The following is a 20848-nucleotide window of genomic DNA, read 5'->3' as shown; positions in this document are numbered from 1 at the left end:
AGGAACAGTTCTATTGTCCAGCCATCTGGCCCTGGACTCTTATCCTTGCCCATGAGCTTCATAGCTGCTTCAACCTCCTCCTTTGAGACCGGGGAAGACAGATCTTCTGATTCATCTTCCTCAATGAACCTAGGAAAACTTTGCGCCGTTTGGATGACTTCTGCAATAGTAGCCTCCCCAGAATCTGAGAAAATATTTTGAAAATGTCTTTTCCCTAACCCAGAGAGCTCTGAGAAGGAATTGACAGTCCTCCCTTCTTCGTCTTTAAGGCGCCAGATAGTATTTGCAGCTTTCCTACCTTTAGCATAGTTATGAAAAAACTTAGTATTCTCATCCCCCGATTTTATCCAGACTGCCCTACTTTTTATCCTCCATTCTTCTTCCTTATCCAGTAGGATTTTATTTTGTTGTTTCTCCAAATGGAGGATTCTGTCTTTGGATGACTGAGAGGAATAACCATCTACCTCCATACTTTCCAATTGCTTCAGTTCCTCCCTAATTGATTCCTCCTCCTTATTTTGCTTCAGCTTTCTTTCCTTTGCCCAGGAGATTGTGGCCTTCTTCAGATTTTTCAGATTCTCCATGAACAAAAAACCCCTATCCTCATCTGAGTTTGGTGCAGGATGTCTCCATGAATTATTAAACAGATTGCAGAATGTGGGGTCTTGAAGCCAAGCAGGATTGAACTTGAAAGGGGCGGGAGGCTTGGGAGGAGGGAGGAAAAGGTCTAGAAAAACAGGGAAATGGTCCGAGTTTCCTCTTTCCTCAACCCACTGTTTGATCATGGGAATTTTTGTTAACAGGGGCTCAGCTATCAGGAAACGGTCAAGTCTTTTAGCAATGCGATCTTCACCTACTCTTCGATTTCTCCAGGAAGGCTTTAATTTGATCGGAGAAGGGTCAGAGAAGTTATTATCCGATATGAGGTTAAGGAAGAAATCTGTGAGCGGGTCTTCTCTAGCAGATGGCCCCCAAGCTTCAGCTCTGCCTATGGAGAAATTTAAATCACCACCCAGAAGCAAGTAAGGGGTCTTCATCATCGATTTTAACATCAGATCTTCCCAAAAAGATTCCCTGTCCTGACAGGGCCCATAGACATTTACTAAAGTAATAGGGAAAGAGAAATCTGGGAAAATAACCTCCAAGCCCATGACATTTTTCATACCCCATTGGTTTAAAATTTTAACCCGTCCTTCTTTAATTCCAATGGCGATGCCCCCCGAGTGACCAGAAGAGTCAATAGCAGTAAATGACCACCCTGGCAGAAGTGATTTTAGCATGGCTTCAATCTCAACGGCCTTCCCCAAAGTTTCTTGCAGAAAGATAACATCCAGATTTGAATTGTTTATCCACTCTTTTAGGGCCAGTTTTTTAGGTTTGCTGGCCAAACCTCTACAATTCCAGGATGTCAGGATCATTTTATAACCCTCTCAGGGGGATGGCCTGCTCTAAGAACCCCCGGGATAGAGTATTGTTTGCCATCTGCAACATCAAGCTTTGCTTTTATCTTTGCTTTGGATATATCCGATTTCCTACCTCTCTTATTTTTGGTGCAACTTTGTTCAGAGGGCTGTCCCAATCCGCCTATAGGCCCTGAGTCACTAGGTTTCCCTCCCATAGATCTCAAGTTATAAGGGCAAGGAGATCTGGTAACAGAAGGAGTGAGGGGGGGCCAAAGGTCTTCACGGTTAATATCCAGAGCTGGTAAAGCATCAGCAATAAAGTCTATGGAATGGGATACAGAAGTATTTTCCATATTTTCATCAACATAATATTCATGTACATTACAGGTTTGAGATGTAACATGCGGAGTAAACGATACATGCTCAGGCAAAAAATGAGAAGAAGGAAAGGTCCTTGACATACCCTTTTCTTCGTCTTCGCGTTGATCTTGTATTGCCGAGACTGCCTTAACATTCTCCTCCGCGATCTCCGATTCTTTGACAGGTTCCTCCATATGCACTGTCGAACAGTTTGCAATTTCCTGAGATCCCTCTTGGTTCGGGACATTTACATCCACTGGGGCTTTATCAGTTTCCTCTGCCTCCATATCCGCAACTCCATGCATCTCCGGAATTTCGTTATCCATGGGAAGATGGTCAGGATCTTGGACATTTCCTCTGTTCACTGAGGCCCGCCGGAAGTGTCGTCTTCTTCGCGTCTGTGGGCAATCATTAGCCAAATGCCCATACTCATGACAGAGATGGCATCGGAACGGCAGATATTCATAATCTAATATCTGCTCAAAAACGTAATCCTTATACTGGAGATTAATTGTTTTTGCTAAGCCTCTGCTCAGATTAAGGGTGGCCAGAATACGCGCCATCGAACGGTCCTTTGTATGCACAAAGGACATATCTGCCTCCAGATATACCCCCAATCTATTACCAATGGTTTTAAACACTTCTTCTGTCCACAGGAAAGAAGGCAAACCCGGGGCACGAATCCACACAGGAAACTCGTCGGTTCTCTCCTTGAAAGCATCGAACAAGGGTGTCCATTTCTTTAATAGAATAGGGATGTTCCCGATATGCCAATTGCGCTGAAAAACCCATTCTGCCGAGGCTTTGTCTACAAAACATAGCTTAAACCAGCCCTTCCCTAGAACTTGAGCTTCGAACTGAAGCGGTCTATCCGTCACAAAACAGGACTCTCCCCACACTTGCAGAAATTCAGAGGAGTATTTCTTACCTCGTACTCTGCCGACCAATGTGCATTCTGCTACAGCTATGGATTCTTCAATAGACACCTCCATTCCAAGGACCAAATTGCCTTCTACCGCCTGATATCCAATGGGTCTTTGCGACTTCCTCTTCGCCCCTTTGAATCCTAAATCTTCAACCTGAGTACCATAACCCTTACGGCCAATGTTCCTTTCTGAGTTTGCCTGCGGAATACCCCCATTAGATGCTAGCTCCTGCTGAGACGGATTTTGGCTCGCCAAAACTGCTTCCACGTTCCCTGAGGATGGCAAACCCTTTGCCGGTCCATCAGAAACTGCCCTCACCCCGGCAGGAAAAACTCCGGGGCCCTGAACACCCGTCTCTTCTAGAGGGAGGGATTCCCTTGGCAACGAAACCCTAGTAATCGGTGGAAGCCCCTCAGAGGTCCTAAGCGGGCTATCTCTTGCAGCGAGCCCTAAATTTGAAAGAACTTCAAAGCCCTTAGACGGCTGTAAACGCGACAAAGCTTTTTTACCCTTTGGGTCCGGAGGTAATCCTTCTTCTTCTGCTCCTCTAGAAACAGAATCGATGCCAACCTGCTTTGTAACGGCCGCTAAGCCTGAATGTTGTTCCGCACTGACCGCAACCTTGTCCACTAAAGGAAACAATGGGGTATCATTCGGGTTTAAGCCTCCCAACCTCGACAGGTCGAAAGCCCCAAAGTAACGCTCCACAGCCTGAGCGTTTGTGTCTTTCCCCCACATGGACAGGATGTCCTCAAATGTCGGGTCCAGATCAACTAAATCTGCGGGGTTAACCATAGTTACAAAGCTGCAGTCACTGGTCAATGGAGGAAGCCTTCACGGTTCTTGTTGGAGGAAACGAAAAACAACTGCGGTTGTTCGAGCTGTAGAAAAGTATTGATATGGTAACTCGGGAAAAGACAATAAGCCTGGCCCGGCGCCAGGTTTTACCTCCAACTGTCAGTCAACAATGAACCCGCGCCGGCAGCTGTTCTGTATCCTCTGACCTGAGCAGACTAACCGTGGCCCTTGCGGGTTTCCAAGCTGCTTCCTGGTTCCGAAACCCTAGCCGCCTCCATGATCGCTCCTCCTGTTACCAATTCAAGTAGACTTGGATGTGATTGTTGAACTAATTAGCAACTAAATTGCATAATTTTCTTTTCTCTTGATGATAAGGTGTCTTATGTAAGTTGTTGTTTCAATTATGTTAATTTCTACATTGTGGATATAAGTTATGGGGTGCCAATTTGGAAGATACAGTTTTGCAGGGAATGAATGACAAAGGCAAGTGAGGCGATAAGCAGAGAACCGCACTACATTTGAGAAGCATGTAGTGGTGAGATAAGACTATAGACATAGTCCTTGTGCCATTTACCTTCAAGATCACAACATTACACATGATACTTTTAAGTATAGGGTGTTTTTGAAGACAATCTATGGTAGAGACCACCTCATTTTTGCTTTGAGTGGTGGATCCTAATTAACCATCTCCCTCATAGCATTGTAAAATTTTAACCACCAAAACTTAAGGATGCAATAACAAACATCCTTAGATCGTTTGTTAACCCTAAGTCTAAGTCTACTATTGAACGAAGTTAAGGTGTGTAGAGAACATCATATGGCTGTCTATATGCCCTTGACTTTCCCTCTTGATATTGCTTGAATGACTTCATATCCCAAAGACATAAGGCACTTGACTCCCTTCCACTCATCACACCAAGCCGTTTTCATCATTCATTTCATTTTCACTACGTTCTCATTACTGCATGAAATGAGCCTAGTTAGCCATTGTGGTTGGCACAAGGCATAAGGTAAAATCTGATTTGCATTCTATTTTTGGTATGAGGCCTTGTACATCACTACTTAGGTGGAGGCTTGGCAAAGTAATGGTTGTGTGTTTGCTTCCCAAACTATGTATGCCAAAAGCCTATTGGAGAAGCCCAGAATGATGAATTGTCAAATAGCATCTGCACCTATTGATGTTGGGTTGAAACTTTGAGCACATCCAACTTAAAACTGGCTAATGACTGAGTGTACACATAGTTGGTGAACAACCTAGTGTATCTAACAACAATCGTGCTAGACTTGAGTTTTGTGAACAGCTATATTTCTAGAATTATGACTACTCCTAAGGCTAACCATAGGGTGGAAGCAAAGAGAACTCTATGGAGAAGTAAAAGGTACATTTGATTTTAGGATCCTATATGGCAAAGAGGATTTATAGTTTCCAAGGCATGGAGATTCAAGTTGGACAAGATCAGTGGATGAAAGGAAGACCACAACAAGATATGTTTTTAGCCTCATTATAGGCACAGTCTCTTAGTTGTGCAAGAAGCAATATGCAATCTCACTTTCCTCCCCTGAAGCATAGTACAAGAAAGTGGTGAAAGGTACTTATGCAATGATTTGATTAAGAAGAATATTTGTGATTTACCCAATAATACTTCACTGTCGTGATCACATTATTCTAAAGCCAAGAACAAATCATGTTTTCCATGAGCATAAAAAGCTACAATGTCACTATATTTAGCACATCTTGTGGACACTAGAGAAATTGAATTAAGTTATTGTGCAACACGAGAGACCAATAATAATTTTATCAATACTATGAATCCATATAGTTTATAAAACTTCGGGATATGTTTGGTGTGTAGTTTGTAGAAAAATTATGATTTGCACCCTTAGCCCAGTTTACAAGTTTGCATGTGTTGTTTAGGCCCAACCCACATGTTTTGTCATGCTGATATAAATTTCAGAATGCATTAATTGTAAACATTCAAAGAGTACTTCTACTATTTTTCACTTTTCCTATCAACTGAAATTAATACAAAATTTAGGCAAGCATTCAAGCATGTGAGACACTAGTTTTTTGTCAAGGTGACCCCAGAAAACCCCACAGCCTCCTGGGGAAAACCAGTCTTCAAAGGAGGATTTTATTGCTTGAGAAAATTAGTCTAAGTACATAAATAAATCACAGTACTTATTACCGTTAGCAGTTGAAGCTTTAAATGCAAATCTAGAAATTTGTGCCCACTAATAATTTTTAGATTTTCACAAAATACATGCCCATAAATTTTCTACACTTTCCCACAGCTCAGCTCCTCGATTTTTGTGCCAGAATTCTACATCGAAAACAGCGCTAAAGTTTGCCTTGTTTTCTATGCAAAAAGGGTGGTTGTAACTCCTCAAAATTCGTGTCAAACAACAGCGAGAAACCTCCTCGATTTTCACACTACCTGGAGCAAACTTCCCGAAATTTATGCCTCAAATTTCAGACCTGAATTATGTTGGTTCTTCCTCAAAATTCATGCTGCCTCTTCCTCAAAATGTGTGCATCTATTTGTACAATCTCCTCCTTGGAATTTGAGACCCTTCTTCTCAGATGTAAATTCTCTCTTCCTTTGTGAAGTTTCTTCTCCTCTCATCTCTTCCCCTCATGCTCTCTCTCTCAAGTGCGAAGTGAAGAATCAGCCTCTCTTTTCTCCTTTTGTCTCTTAGCAAAGAATGAATCCCAAAACCTAGGATCCAATGGATGAGATTTAATCTCCAAATCTCAAGATGTGTGATTGAGATCAATTCTCTCAAATGACCCCCCTCACACATTGGCCCCATTACTTAAAAGCCTCCTAATACTTTTTTCAAGTTGTGTACATTTTTCTATTTTTCTCATTAAGTGATTTTTCAACTCACTTTAATATTAGAAAAATACACTTAATACTTTACACAAAAATTCACTTTATAAAGTACAAGTGACTTTAAAATTAGAAAAGTACATGGTACAACACTTTTAAGTACCTTTTCCACCCATGACATTAATATAACTCGTAAATGTCACCAGAGAAAAGTAATTAATGTGTCTACTAGGCTAAAAGGGATAAATGCCTAGTAACACCTCTCCTTGGAACTATTTCCAACATAGTCCGATATGACCATTAAAAGAGGCTGCTAGAGTAAATGTTTATAATGATCATATCTTGAGAGTTGTGTTAATTAATGTTTGCAGTTTTGTTCTAATATCACTTTATGTCATAACGTTATGATGAGGTCATGACAGAATTGTGATTCATGTCCTACATTAGTTTATTCGATGTTACATAACTCACCATTATGTGCACCTCTCCTATCCTCTATATTACATTATTGAATAAAATTAGTGAAATATTATTCTCTCCTTTATTTGTATCACACTATCGATTGAAGTATTTGCATGAAACTCAGACAACATGGGTAGAGAGAGAGAGAGAGTTGTCAAACTATTCAATTCATACGTTCCCACCAAGTATATATAGAATACTAAGAACTAAAAACACTAGGGAGTGCAACCATCCATCAAAGTTATCAAACCTGAACTTAGACACGGCCTTCAGGGTTCAACTTGGTGGCCTCAAAACTCAGCGTTCCACTCTTGACTCAACAAAATAAAAAATACATAAAATATCATAAATTCAAATTAGAGAACATTCTTTCATGCATGTCATTGCTATGAACAATTAGAAACTAAATATTGTAAGTTTACTTATCTATATTTCATGTAAAGGGATAATGGGGAAAATCACATAAACATACATAAAGTATAGATTGTGTTATGTAAAATTGAAATTTTGGTTCATAGTACATAAGCATTGAAGCTCTAGAAGGCTTACCTACTCCAAAATATCCAAATTAATCATTTTTTTTATGATTAACATCCACTAAGACCAAATATGGTCTATCGAACCTCAATAAGGTAAGAGATTATAGGGAATTTTTTAGAATTTTCTTTCTATACACAAAAGGCATTAAGAGAAACAATCCAAGATCACCATAGTTTTGTTGTGTTAAAAGGTTGAGAAGGTTCGTAGTGTGACCAAATATGGTCTATCGAACCTCAATAAGGTAAGAGATTATAGGGAATTTTTTAGAATTTTCTTTCTATACACAAAAGGCATTAAGAGAAACAATCCAAGATCACCATAGTTTTGTTGTGTTAAAAGGTCGAGAAGGTTGGTAGTGTGACAAATATTTTATAATTTAGATCTAATCTGAGTATAAACTGGACAATCTAAGAAAAAGTGTTTTTAATATCTTTGTTGGGTCTCCTAATGTCATCTTTTTCATCCTCTTTTCATTCACTTTTAATCATATTCCACTATCTTTTTACCTTACATTAAGACCATTTTTATGATTATGTATGGGTTTAGACTTATTATTTTCCAAAGCATTTGTTTTAGTATTTTGAGTGAATTTATGATTAAATATTAGAAAAATAACATGTTTTCAATTATATCTAAAAGTTGGATGAGTTTTGTGATGTTTATAGGCATATTTGAAGACTCCAGTAAAGTCATATTTGACCACTTAGCCTCACATTCGAATTTCCTCTTCAACCCTTGAAGCTTTGAGGAAGATTTGAGATAATGATTCAAACACATTTGATGGAGAAGAATCATGAAAGTTTTGATAAGATTTCTTATCAAATATTTTATAGATTTGTGAGAGGATATGAAGAGATATTACTTGCTAGATATCAACACATGGTTGTAACCACATGAGACATTTGTGGATCTAAGAGAGATTTGTGGATTTACATTTATCAATTAGTTATCCTAGTTTTTGTATAAATGGGAGTGCCTTCTTCATTCAAAAGGAGGAACTTTTGGAGCATAAATCCAAACTATGATGAAATAAAATACATTTCGTAAGTTCTTGTATTATTTAGTTTATAGTTTTATATTCTTCTTTTGTTAGAAGAAGTAGTTTTATAATTCATGTAGTTTTATATTCTTCTTTTGTTATAAGACGTAGTTTTATAATCTATGTAGTTTAAATTAACTTATTTTACAGATCAGCAATAGCACTTTGCTTAGTGTTGCAAGTGTGAGCCTTCAGCACTTGATCAAAGATGGTGATCTAGATCAGAAGCAATTTCCGTGCAGTCAACTTCTGACATAGTTTTTTGGTAAACTAAGACAGATCTTCAAAAACTAAAACATGGATTTTGAGCAGAATGAGCCCATTTAGATGAATCATCAGAATTTCTTCAATCCAATGCACGGTTTTGGAGCTATTCGTGGATCTTTCAAATGGATTTTTTCATATTTCATGTTGCAGCCAACGAATGTAACAATAGGAGAGAACTTTAACTATCCATCAAATTAAAGAAGAAATCACTCATGCTGAACCTAAATCGATCTAGTTGTTGAATTCATCACACACAATTCTCTAACAATTGTCTGATCTTTTTAGTTAAAAAATAATTTACATTACCATCATCACTTAGTCCAGGATTTGATTTATTTAGATTTCATTGCCTTTACATTCCTGTCATTTAATTCCTTGCATGTGTGAATAGCACAACAGGTGACCAGAACTCTGTAAGTGAATAGATACTAATGATTGTAGTAACAACTCTATTTTATATCCAAAATGATCATACTGAGTAGATTAGATTTACCTACTTTCATAGACTAAATTTCTATTGCTTTCCTAGATTAGATTCACATGCTTTCATAGATTAAGTTTCCACGCATTCCTAGATTAGATTTACATGCTTTCATAGATTGCGCCAATAAACTGGTTTTCACAACATGACTTTTTCTTTTTGTCTTTTCTCTTTGCTTTTTGATGCAATATTTTTTTTATTTATCCTCCTCTACTTGAAAAAAGAAATGTCTTTCAAGTATAGGAATACACACACTACGACGTCCCCCTGCCCCCCTTGAATTTCCTTAAAATTTAGGGGTGCTCCCACACGTCTCCCCTGTGCATTTCCCCCTTCCCGCGTCTCCTCGTCCTGGAAACTTGGTGGAACATTGGTCCTAAGCAATGTCACCCTTGTATAAGAGAGTTAAGAAATTTTCAAACTTCGGCCTTACCATGTGTAATGACTTCTACAATCTAAATATGTCTATTGCAATAGAGCAGATTATGTAACTAGTGAAATCACGTATCATCTGATAGGGACGCTACTTATATTTTGTTGTGTGTCGCATGGATGCAGATTCTGGATTCTCACATTCCTACAGTGCAGCAACATGTCCCCGAGTAGAGCCAGATGTTGATCACTACGTGTCAACTACCCAAGTAGTACACCCCCTTTTTTCGCAAAAGGGATAGCACTTAATCGACATGTCCGTGCCATTCGATAATCATCGTCGACCCAATCATGTTATTTTGTAAACCCAGTCTGCATGTGTAAATTGTAAATAATCTTAGCAAATCTGTGTCATGTATGTATTTGCCTAGGTAAACCTAATTTTCTAGTGATGATCTACGTTCCGGAAGGTTTTTTGTCTCACCGATCCATGATCGGCAGAGTTTTCCTTCAGCCTAACCCCAAAGCCGGAATGGATTTTGTCATTAGAATCTTAGGGGAATCCTAGTGTGCTTCGAGTCTATGTAAAAGTAATTTGGAAATAATTCTAACTATTTGGTTAGGTTATTACAAATTGTTTGATCTGCTAGATTATATTTGTGTCACAGAACTGGGTAGTCTATGAGAGTCTATGTCAAATGGGTTTTCTCCCTTGAGATGTAAAATTGTAAAAGTCATGATGTAAAGTGTCTTGAGGGTTAGAAAATGTTTTATCCCCTCATAAGTCCTAGGTCCTAGGTGATTTTTCCAAAGGCTAAGTTCGAGGGTCTAATAAAAAAATATAGAAAAAATAAAAATAATTAATTAAAAAAATATAAAAAATTAATAAATTAATAAATTAATAAAATAATAATAAGTCAAAGTTTTAAGAAATAAATGCAAAGTTTTAATTTTTTAATATATTAAAATGCATTTAAAATTTCGATGGATGAGATTAAAAGGGATTTTGATCCTCATCGACGGTCGAGATCACTTTGACATGGATCACTCGAACTAGCCGTTGGGAAATTTTTCTTTAAATAGGGTGTCAGGGATCATTTGAGATCATTCGATCTGTGAGTCTTGTGCTGAAGAAAGCTCTCTTGTAATCCTCTTTTTTGTGAATAAAGAAAGACTTTGGGGTTGAAAATCTCGTTGGTGTTACTCTTCTGAAATGTTGTAAGATGTTTCATTTTTCTGCATAAATTTAACTTCAGCCATTGGTAGTAGCTTGATGAAGAGTGATGTTAAACACAGGTATCTTGTTTAGTCACTAGGGTTTGAATGGTAATAGAATTTCTGAAAATAAGGGCAGGTATCTCCATTGGATTTGGATTTTAGTATTGTTTTCTCCCTCTTTGTTGATGGTTGGAAGTAAGCTGTGCAGGGAAATCTAGATTGTGAAGATCAACGGGCGTTTGGGGAAGTTCTTGGCTGAACCAGCCAACTCCAGAGAAGCACTTTTTTGAAGAGCCCAGCCAGTTTTGATCCTGGGTTTATCATTTAAATTTATCATTTGAATGCATGAGAGGTTTTCTGAAGTATCTCATAGTAAATCTAAAATTCTGAAAATATTTATGTGGATTATTGACAAATCTAGCTGCTTAGAGTCGTTAGTTCGTGAATACTGTAATTATTTAGCTGGTTTTAGGATTTATAGTTTTGTTTCTTTCATATTTTTGGATGCTCAGTTTTTGATATTGCAAGTTGCAGGTCGGAAGAAAACATTTTGTTCGAAGCCAGATCTAGGCCCTGGAGGGCAAGATCTGGCCTCAGGTTCAGTTCTCGCAAGAATATTTACTTCATTTTTGGAAAATTTTGCGGGGTTTTCATCAGGCAATCCGAAGCAGAAAGATTTTAAATTTTAACTAAGTTTTCTGGAAAGGCCATTTGTTCGGGGGTTTCTGGGTCACCAGTTCAGTTTATTTGCTGCCCAGGGCGTCCTTCAAGCTGCAGCTCTGCCATCCAATCAATGCATTACCATCGATCAGCCAATCTGCAGCTTCATTGTTTCCATTTGAGCCCTCCTCCCCTCCTTGCAGGCCTGCGTTTTCTTCCTTCAAATCCATCGCTCAGACCCTCACACGCACTCCTCATCCACGCTGCCCAAGCCGCACGTAACTCTGTCCAGCCATCCCTCTGGCATCCCCTCGACCTATCATCAAACATCTTCGTGGCTGCTCACCCTATGCAGCAAATCGCCCTACGCTATCGACAAGCATTGAAACCCTGCCTCTCACGCAGCTGCCCTCCTTACGCTGCAATGTTCTCCCTCTTCCGCCGCCGTCCAAGCTTCTGCGTCCACATTTCATTGCTGCCACTCCCAGGCAGCTTCCTCATACCGTCAACCGTTGTTATACCTGCACGCTGGTTTCCGTCCAACCCGTCAAGCCTTCTTCCCTCAAATCGCTCTCCCTTTCAGTGCGTCGAGTTGCTCTCAAATGTTGTTTCTTTCCAGCTATACGCTCTTTTCCTATCCACAGCCAGTCTTCATAATTCGCAAACTATTTCTCCACCTGCATCTTTCGCTGCTCCTGTGCCGTCGAATTTTCTCCCTCACGCCATCCGTCCATCTCTCACGCAGCTCCCATTGCACCTACCATTCCCTCATCCGTCCGTCTTGCACGCTGACCTGCACAACGATTTACAAAACATTCGATTTTTATTCGATATCGTGTGTGTTAGGGATAGCATACTCTTTTGATTCCATTCGACTTAGGTTAGAATAGATTTCGGTTTCTTTTTTCTTTTAATTTAGTTTTGTTTTAAGAATTCATAATTTAAAAATATATATATATATATATATCTAAAAGTTAGTTTTCTCTTTTTTAAATTCGATTTTCATTTTTGTTATATATATGATCAGGTGAGTGGTTGCTTTTCATTTTTTTTTTAGAATTAGATTTTTTAATAAATTTCTAGTTTTAGATTTATTTCTTCTCAGTTTTAATTTAGATTTAAATTTTGTTTATTTTGACTTTAAAATAAATCATCAAATGATCATAAAAACTAAAAAAAAAATTAAAAAAAAATCTAGAAAACGCTGAAAATTTTCTTTTTTTAATTTTTTTTTAGATTAGACTAGATTTTAATTTTATTTAGATTAATCTTAGAATTTTACAAAAATCATTTTAAATATATAATAAATATAAAAATCCCAAAAAAGCATAAAAAGTTAATCCTTAGGTTTTTATTTGAAATTTTGTTCTATGGTTTAGATTTTTTTAGACTTTAGTTTTGTTTTATTTTAAACTTTGAATTTTTATAAATATTTTAAAAATTTGAAAAAAATTGAAAATTCATTTTTAGTGTCTTTTGTGGTATCTATGTTCCATTTCTCTATAGTTAAATGCACTTAAATGTTTATTTAAAGTTAGCTATATGAAAGTGGTAATTGGTTAGCATTTAAATTGTATGGTTGTTTAAAGCATTTAATCTTTAGAAATTTAATCGCTGGATCATTATTAAAGTATTGTGAGTTTATTGAATAGCTTGTATTGCTTGAGATATTTGATGATAAATGATTGTTTTACAAGGTTCATATTTCTGCAACATTTAATAAATAATCATTTAATCATTAACTCCATAAGGGATTGGTACATTAATTTCTAAAATCAATCAGGTGCTAAATTGCCTTGTTGTGTCTCCCAACCCAACTAGTCCACAGTTGGTCTCCCTTTATCCCATAGGGTCTAACCCCCTTAGCCTCGGGAGACGGCTTAAATGAAGAGATCGAGGATCAAGGTGACAGCCCCCGGTCTGAGCGTTGTCGCGCTGCCCAGACAATCTGTGCGACAACAGACTTCAACAAGGAATGAGCTTTACAAAGCAAAGAGAAACATGGAAACAAGGTATATGCTAACAAAATTAAGAAGCCAACTTACCTTATATGATTCTCTAAATGCAATTATATTACAATATAGGACTTTCATTCTAAGTTGCATGGTACGAGGAAACAAAAATGTGTATCTGAAATGGGAACGCACTGGAAACGTGACCCCCAAAAAATAGGAAATGGGGATATATATATATATACACTCTGAAACCTTGAAAGAAAGCATTTAAGTTTTAACGTTATAATTTAGAATACATATACAAATTCATGAATAAATGAGCAAGTGTAGAGGTCCAAGAAAATCATGCTATAAAAAATACCTCCATATTGTTGAAATCATTGCTTATGTTGGGATTCTCATCATCAATATCACCCTCTAAGCATTAAAATGAGATAGAAAAAGCTTAACATGTCAAATCTAAATTTTGTTGAAGTGATGGGTATACTTTTACTAGGGTTATGATACAAGGGTTCAACAATCAATGCCATTGATATTAAGGTACATAGAGGGCTTGATGCTCTTAATTAAATGCTAGTTCCATACATGACAAACTCCAAAAAAGTGAAACACGTTTTAGCCGCGTTTTGGGGTTTCTATACCAAAATGCGACTAGTGCAGAGGGGTCCCATGTTTCCTACAACTTAGCCTTCATTTTAAAGTTTTGTCAAAGTAAATATCTTTCAATATTTAGAAACAGCTGTGAAGCCAGTGGAGCATCTTGGCCTGTGACAGCGCATTCCTTATCTCACATATGACATTGCACTACACACACATACTATTGTATGTCATATGCCGCTACTCTCATATGTGATATCATAATGTTATTATATCTTTCATATTATTATACATATGCATGTTATAACGAGGGAATGATGATGGGATCCCATTCCCAACTCAGTTCACAATGCCTACTAGGCCTCCCAAATAATTTCTATGCCTCTAATTTCATCTTTCAATGTAATTCCTATAGCCCTAAGCAATGTCACCCTTGTACAAGAGAGTTAAGAAAATTTCAAACTTCAACCCTAACATGTGTAATGACTTCTACGATCTAAATATGTTTATTGCAATAGAGAAGATTATGCACGTTGTGAGACCATGTATCGTCTGAAAGGGAATTGACTTCAACAAGGAATGTGCCTTACAAGTCAAAAAGAAACATGGAAACAGCAAGTATATGCTAGCAAAATTAAAAAGCCAACTTACCTATGAGGATGACCGGCCCAGTCTATGATTTTCTTTTTAACCTGCAAATCGAAATAACATCAAGTAAAACCTTAGAAGAGCAGATTCTGCACATTGAAATTGACAAAACAACTTAATTCCCTGGCCATTATTCAAGTGGGTATACTCGAGTACATTCGACTCTAAAATAAATTTCACTTCTTACATGACATCACCTTGGGGTCTTGCATTGCCTGCTTCGTTCTTTCCCGTATCAGTGCAACAGTTTCTGTAGTACAACAACAACCATTAATATTTTGTAACAGCATATGACATAATCTTTTACCGAATAGCATACTGGTTATATCCAGACAACTCACAATATAACTCAATGCCAACAAATACTCAGTAACATCTAACTAGAGAAGTCAAACATACTCTCTTAGAACATAAAATACAATGAAACCTCTTGAGTGATTGTCCAGATAAATTGTGCCTGATAAAGTAAGACTAGACGGAAAACCTGGTGTGAGTTAAACAGAAGCCATCTTGGCATTTGAATCAGAGCTTTCAGAAGTGTCAGGCCCAAACAAAAAATGTTACGCAGATAGGTGCTTTTACTGATATCTCAGTTCATCTTCAAATTTTGCTTTTATGAACTTCGTGTGTAGAATTTCTTGTGACGGTACATGGGACTCAATTTTAACAGTAATATGATTTTCGAGTCTCTAGGCATGACAATCCTTTGTAAATCAAATATTACAAAGTAATTGGTATCTATATCTCATACGTATCATTAATTACCCCAGGAAAAACAGAACCCATTCTCATGGCATGACCCTTACATAAACGAAACTAACTACATAAATACTATACATACACATCCTGTAAATCTGATGATCTGTGTGGGAATTTACCTGGGCTGTGCTTTCTGCCTTTGTTCCAGGGTACTTTTCCTTTATTGGCTTTACTGATTCTCAATCTCCATTGGTCCTTCTTGGAAGGCATTTCTTTCGTATCATCTATAGAGATTCTATCTAATCCACTCTGTACTCTGCTGTCTATATTTACATTCTCTTCAAATACAGGACGGGCATTCTCTACTGGTGAAATCATCGCCACAGCTTTGATCACAATGGATCCCAGCATTATCAAATGTCTGGATTTGGAAGCTCCTCCGCTGGAAAGCTGCAGTCCAGTCTTCCATCTTGAAGATAGTTTATTGTTTTTAATGCGAACGAAGTTTGCTAAATTTCTTCCATGGGACGATGGAGACAACCACTCCACAACAACGCCAGACGGCAAAGATGACTGCAATGTAATGGTATCTGTCCAACAAACAAATGGAATTTTTTCCTCCAGATCAGGGATTTTGTTTTCGAACAAAATAAAACCAATGAATTCTTAAAGAAAAACACTTATATTTCGCTTCGCAAAAGATGAAAGAAAGCTGCAAGGTGCACTCTGCAACCCTCGTGAGGCTGGGAGATCCATTAATTTTCCATATGTGCACACCCGAACCACCGCGGTGTGTCTGATGGTGAGTTGAATTTATACCAATGCACTGAACATGGACACCCGCCCGGCATAATATGAACTTGAAACCCCAGCTAATACGGTATCTAAGTCGCATTTGTGAGTTCAGACGAATAACCCACGAAACAAATTTTGGGATTCAGTTGGGCAATCTTGAAGTCATATTGTCAATTGGGATTATCTTATGGTTGGGCAGTTGTTATCTTAGCTGCTTATGTTCAAACCTCTAGGTTCAAATTTCTGTTAGCTATCATCAATTATAATCTCTGTCTGGATAATTATTGCTGTAATGGCTATGAATATTATTGTATTATTTTTTATGTTAATAACTATAAATATTGTTGTATTGATTTTGAGTCCTGTGAATATACATTTAAAGCCGAATATACCTGTAACCAGAATTGGCATAGCTTAGTACCAAGCTTCACTCTAGCCCTCAGTTTGAAAAAAAACAAGCTCAAATATTATTATGACTATAATTGCTACCATGAAACTGAAGCAGATAATAAATGCAGAAAGAGAGAGAACCATGGCTGACCTGATAAAGGCATGAGGCAATCGAAACACCCCAACCAGAGCTCATTGACCACCCTCTCCGAACATCAAAGTAAAGGCTCCTCTTTGGGCTAATGTGAGTATGTATGCTTAAACGAATTCCAGGTATTTTGCCAAGCTAAACCCCCCAACGGCCATGGAAATATGACGACCTTTGTGGTCTTCGTGTGCAGCACAAATGCGAAGAGAGTACCAGGCAGCTGGATGAATGGAGAACCACATAAACAAGCGTGCAAGGGATAAATCGAAGAAAAAACAGGCGAGACAAAGCACATATAGGATGCTATATATCTGTGCTTTTAAAAATGAAATTAAAAAGGGTTCTAGGTTTTGTCCAACTCATAGACTAAATATCTTCACCCGTTGCGAAGCCTATGGAGGCGATGAACATGGGCTCCAAAATTATTCAAATTTTAGAAAGCTTATTGCCATTTCCTCGTTCTATTTTGCGTTGGAAGGAAGGTCTGTGAAAGTATATGGTTGGGTATATATTTATTGGGTGTTTTATTTAACCATCATATATGTTAAGTTTAAATTTTGCAAGTTATTTAAAATTGTAGATAAGTTCACAATTTAAGTTTTATTTTTAATAACGATGATGAGTGAGTCTTTATTTGTGGTTAGAGTTGTCATCATTATTTATTTGACAATATTATTGATTTGGCAACTCAGATATGATAAGTTGTCTCACTGTTTAAAATATATATATTATGAGTCATTTAGTAATATTAAAAAATTAATTAGAAGTTAGAACTATCATGTGGTTGGAGCTAGAAGGCAATGTTTATTAGATTTGGAAGTAGGAAGTCTTTGTTGCAAATTCATGGAATCATCATAATGGCACTTCTTCAAATACATTTTAATAATAATTTTTTCAACAATAAAAAAAATTATGATCACAATGAATACTCTTTATTAATCAAGACATAATCAAAATTAAAAAGGGTGGCTAGATTGGTTAGACTTATGTGTTCAAGTTAGTTAGTTATATATATAACTTTAATGACAAACAAAAGTAGATATAAAACATCATGCAAAAGTATTTTTCAAAAGAAACCCATTATAAAATAATAATAATAATAAAATATTTAATAGGTATAAGTGCTTGTGAAATTTATACATTAAGTGCAATTAATATTACTAGTTTGGAGCATATGTTAATGGGTATAAATTTAAGTTAACCATCCACATATCTTTAAATGATTTTCCAAAAAAAGAAATTTTATAGGTTGAAATAAGATTTTATAAAAACTAGGATCTTAATGTTCTTTTCACTAGGTATCTTTTTGTCAAGCTTAATTGTCTTTTAAATTTAACCATTGGTCAAGAAGTTAGCTGATCATTATTTTAACATCATATGTTTTGGATTAGATGAACATGACATTTACTTTAACCATCAACAAAGGTTGCTCTTTAACTGGTGAGGAAATCCAGTTGGTGGACTACTCAAACTATTCATTATCAAAAGATCAATATTTATACAATAATCTCTCATGTGCTCCTCATTTCAATATGTGGATGGTCATTGTGGTTATCTTTTAAGTCATTGCATGGTAGACACAGTGTATGTTAATCCATCTTGCTCACTTGTATCTGACAACTCCTTACAAGATCTAGTAGGATAGGATTCCCTGATCAATGAATCTACCTCCAAATCACAACTTTCTCATGCAGACATAGTGGGATATATTAATGCACTTCCTATTATTCACATCCATCCTCATACCTCTTTGACTTTAGACGATGCTCCAATTCACAGTTTAATGCACCAATATCACATTTCACAGGTCAAGGTGGCAGGTTCATTGGTTCAAACATCGATTTGGATGAACTTTAGGGGCCTATGCCCGGTTCTTCGTCATCACAGAAAGGTTGAAAGTGGAAAAGAACCATTTTCTCTCATGGTCATGGTGTTTCATTGGTGGTGGGTAGTAATTTACAGTTGGATTAAGTCATGGATCTGCTACAAAAAATCCTAGTTGGTAAGTACTTTAGGTGCAAAGTATATATGAGATAGATAGTTTCTTGGTTATAACAAAATTGGAGCCCTCCCATGGGTTACATCCCCATCTACCATTGTCTATTGAGGGGTCAATATGGGTTTGTTTTTAGGAATGGGGATGATAGGCATAAGATCGTTTTGCAAAGGTGGTTCGTAGACCACAATATGCCAGGGTTGAAATTGTGGAATCCCTCTTCGATGTTCATTCTACCATGGATGCAAGTATTCCAAATTGGGTTAACCTGCCCAATCTAACATTGGAGTTATGGAATAAGACAATCTTTAAGATTATTGTGATTTTATTAGTAAGTTTATCATGGGTAACTTAGAGTTCAAGGATAACAATCTTCGTAGTCTGGCTAACATTTTGGTTGAGATAGATGTTATACAGGGTCTATTTAAGACCATTCAATTTGTAAATGGAGGCATTTCCTTCGTGTAAACATTGAACCATTTGGATGTCCTTTTTATATGTTATAGATGTCATACAGCCATACATTTTATAGGGAGTTGTCATCTTCCTCATTCTCCATGAAACCAAGTTGTGCCTTTGAATATAAAGGTTGGTGGGTCATTGGAGGAAAGGGTGAATACTCCACATGATCAAATGCCAAAGATACTTGTCGGCTCTTATATGATCATTACATGCAGAGTTGGATTTTTGAAGCATTTAGACTAGAACAAAAATGAAATTTCAAGATTGGATTAGGCACTAACATCTCTTATCGAGAATCATCAAGTGGACCTAATCATTAGGGGTATTTTAGTTCCCTATTCCACGAGTACAATGGAGTTGGTGTAGGAGAAGGTCCAACAAAATGTGTCGTGTGAAAATTTAGACTTGACAAAGTCATGATAAGACATACTTGAAAAAATTTGGGAGTCAACTTCTCAGTCAATATTTTCTACGGGTAAGGAAACGTTCACAATTATGATAGAGGAGTTACACTTCTCTCCCTTGTTCTTCCTTTGACTACTCATCCCTTGAATACTCGTGTCACTTTTTCATTTGGAGTGTCAACACCTATCCCAGTTATAGGGGCGACGATTAGTGTGTCCCTTTCAAAAGTTCCATCCATTATTCTCTCTTGTCCATCTAAACCCTCTACTTCAATTATACAAGAACCTTACATCTTTAGATGTTGATAGTCTGCTTGGTCTTTAGGGGCTTATGGTTAAATTTTCCCTTGGACAGATGGTCTAATAAGGTAGGTTAGAAGTCAGTTATTCACATTGCACAAGAAATAGCATTGAAGGAGATTCTTTAGGGTAGATAAAGTATAATATCCAGGGTCCTTAGAGCCATGAAGACCTTGACAAATGTTCCCCCATGAAAAACTTGTCTATGAATGTGAGTGGGTTGGGAGGGAAGCCTAAAATTCTATCGTTAAATAGTTTATTAGAATATAATTCTATGAGCAATTTATTTCTTTGAGAAACTATGGCGCATGCACTACTACATTTGGGCGGAAATTTCGACGGAACGAATAAAATCAGAAAAAGTGTCGGAAGTTAAATGTCTTTTTTTTGTTGACAAATGTTCCCCCATGAAAAACTTGTCTATGAATGTGAGTGGGTTGGGAGGGAAGCCTGAAATTCTATCATTAAATAGGCTATTAGAATCTGATTCTATGAGCAATTTATTTCTTTGAGAAACTATTGCGTATGCACTACTACATTTGGGTGGAAATTTCAACGGAACGAATAAAATCAGAAAAAGTGTCGGAAGTTAAATGTCTTCTTCTTTTTTATTTTTCTTTTTTTAAATTCTGACGCCTGTCAAATATTTGATGGGAGTTCTTTAATGGTCAAATATTTGACAGAATTTCTTTTCTCGTTGATTATCTGACATTTTTCCTATAATCCCTCTTGTCGTCAAATATCCAACGGAAGTTCTTTTACCAATGGATATCCGACACTCTATCCAATATGACAATGTGTAGTCCAATTTCCGACAAATGGCAAATAACTGTTGCATAACGTTCAATTCCACCATTAATGGCTTTTTCCGCTGACAATGTCTAATATGGGACCGCTTTACATTGAGTTTAACTAATTAAAATAAATATAACATTAATATTATAATTATATATAATATTATTAATATATAATTAATGTATATTAATATTTATATTATATTATTATTATTATTATATATATGGGCTTGAACATCATATAATTTTGACATAGTTGCTATATATATTAATTGTATTTGTTTTGAAAGGTTGTAGGCTTAT

General features: G+C 36.9%; 1 protein-coding gene across 2 annotated transcripts in view; it reads right to left on the bottom strand.

Annotated features, from left to right (window-relative positions):
- LOC149175028 (uncharacterized) overlaps positions 1-16933 on the bottom strand; it is a 77780-nt gene extending 60847 nt beyond the window's left edge. Inside the window, exons 1-4 of one of the 2 annotated variants that reach the window (XM_089419499.1) lie at positions 16593-16932; positions 15436-15846; positions 14755-14807; positions 14561-14601 (exon numbers count right to left, since the gene is read on the bottom strand). In XM_089419499.1, the coding sequence (XP_089275625.1) occupies positions 14561-14601; positions 14755-14807; positions 15436-15846; positions 16593-16605 (518 nt within the window). In that variant the 5' untranslated portion in view covers positions 16606-16932. Of the gene's footprint in view, positions 1-14560; positions 14602-14754; positions 14808-15435; positions 15847-16592 lie in introns of both variants that reach the window. The other variant, XM_089419500.1, reaches the window with a different exon arrangement.
- Positions 16934-20848: the final 3915 nt, after the last annotated feature.

The sequence above is a fragment of the Pinus tabuliformis genome, chromosome 4_1 (genome assembly GCF_031772625.1).
Source record: "Pinus tabuliformis cultivar Carrire ecotype Pingquan chromosome 4_1, CPIR1, whole genome shotgun sequence".
Lineage (NCBI taxonomy): Eukaryota > Viridiplantae > Streptophyta > Pinopsida > Pinales > Pinaceae > Pinus > Pinus tabuliformis.
The sequence above is the reverse complement of the archived record's forward strand: the minus strand, read 5'-3'. Positions and strand labels throughout refer to the sequence as shown.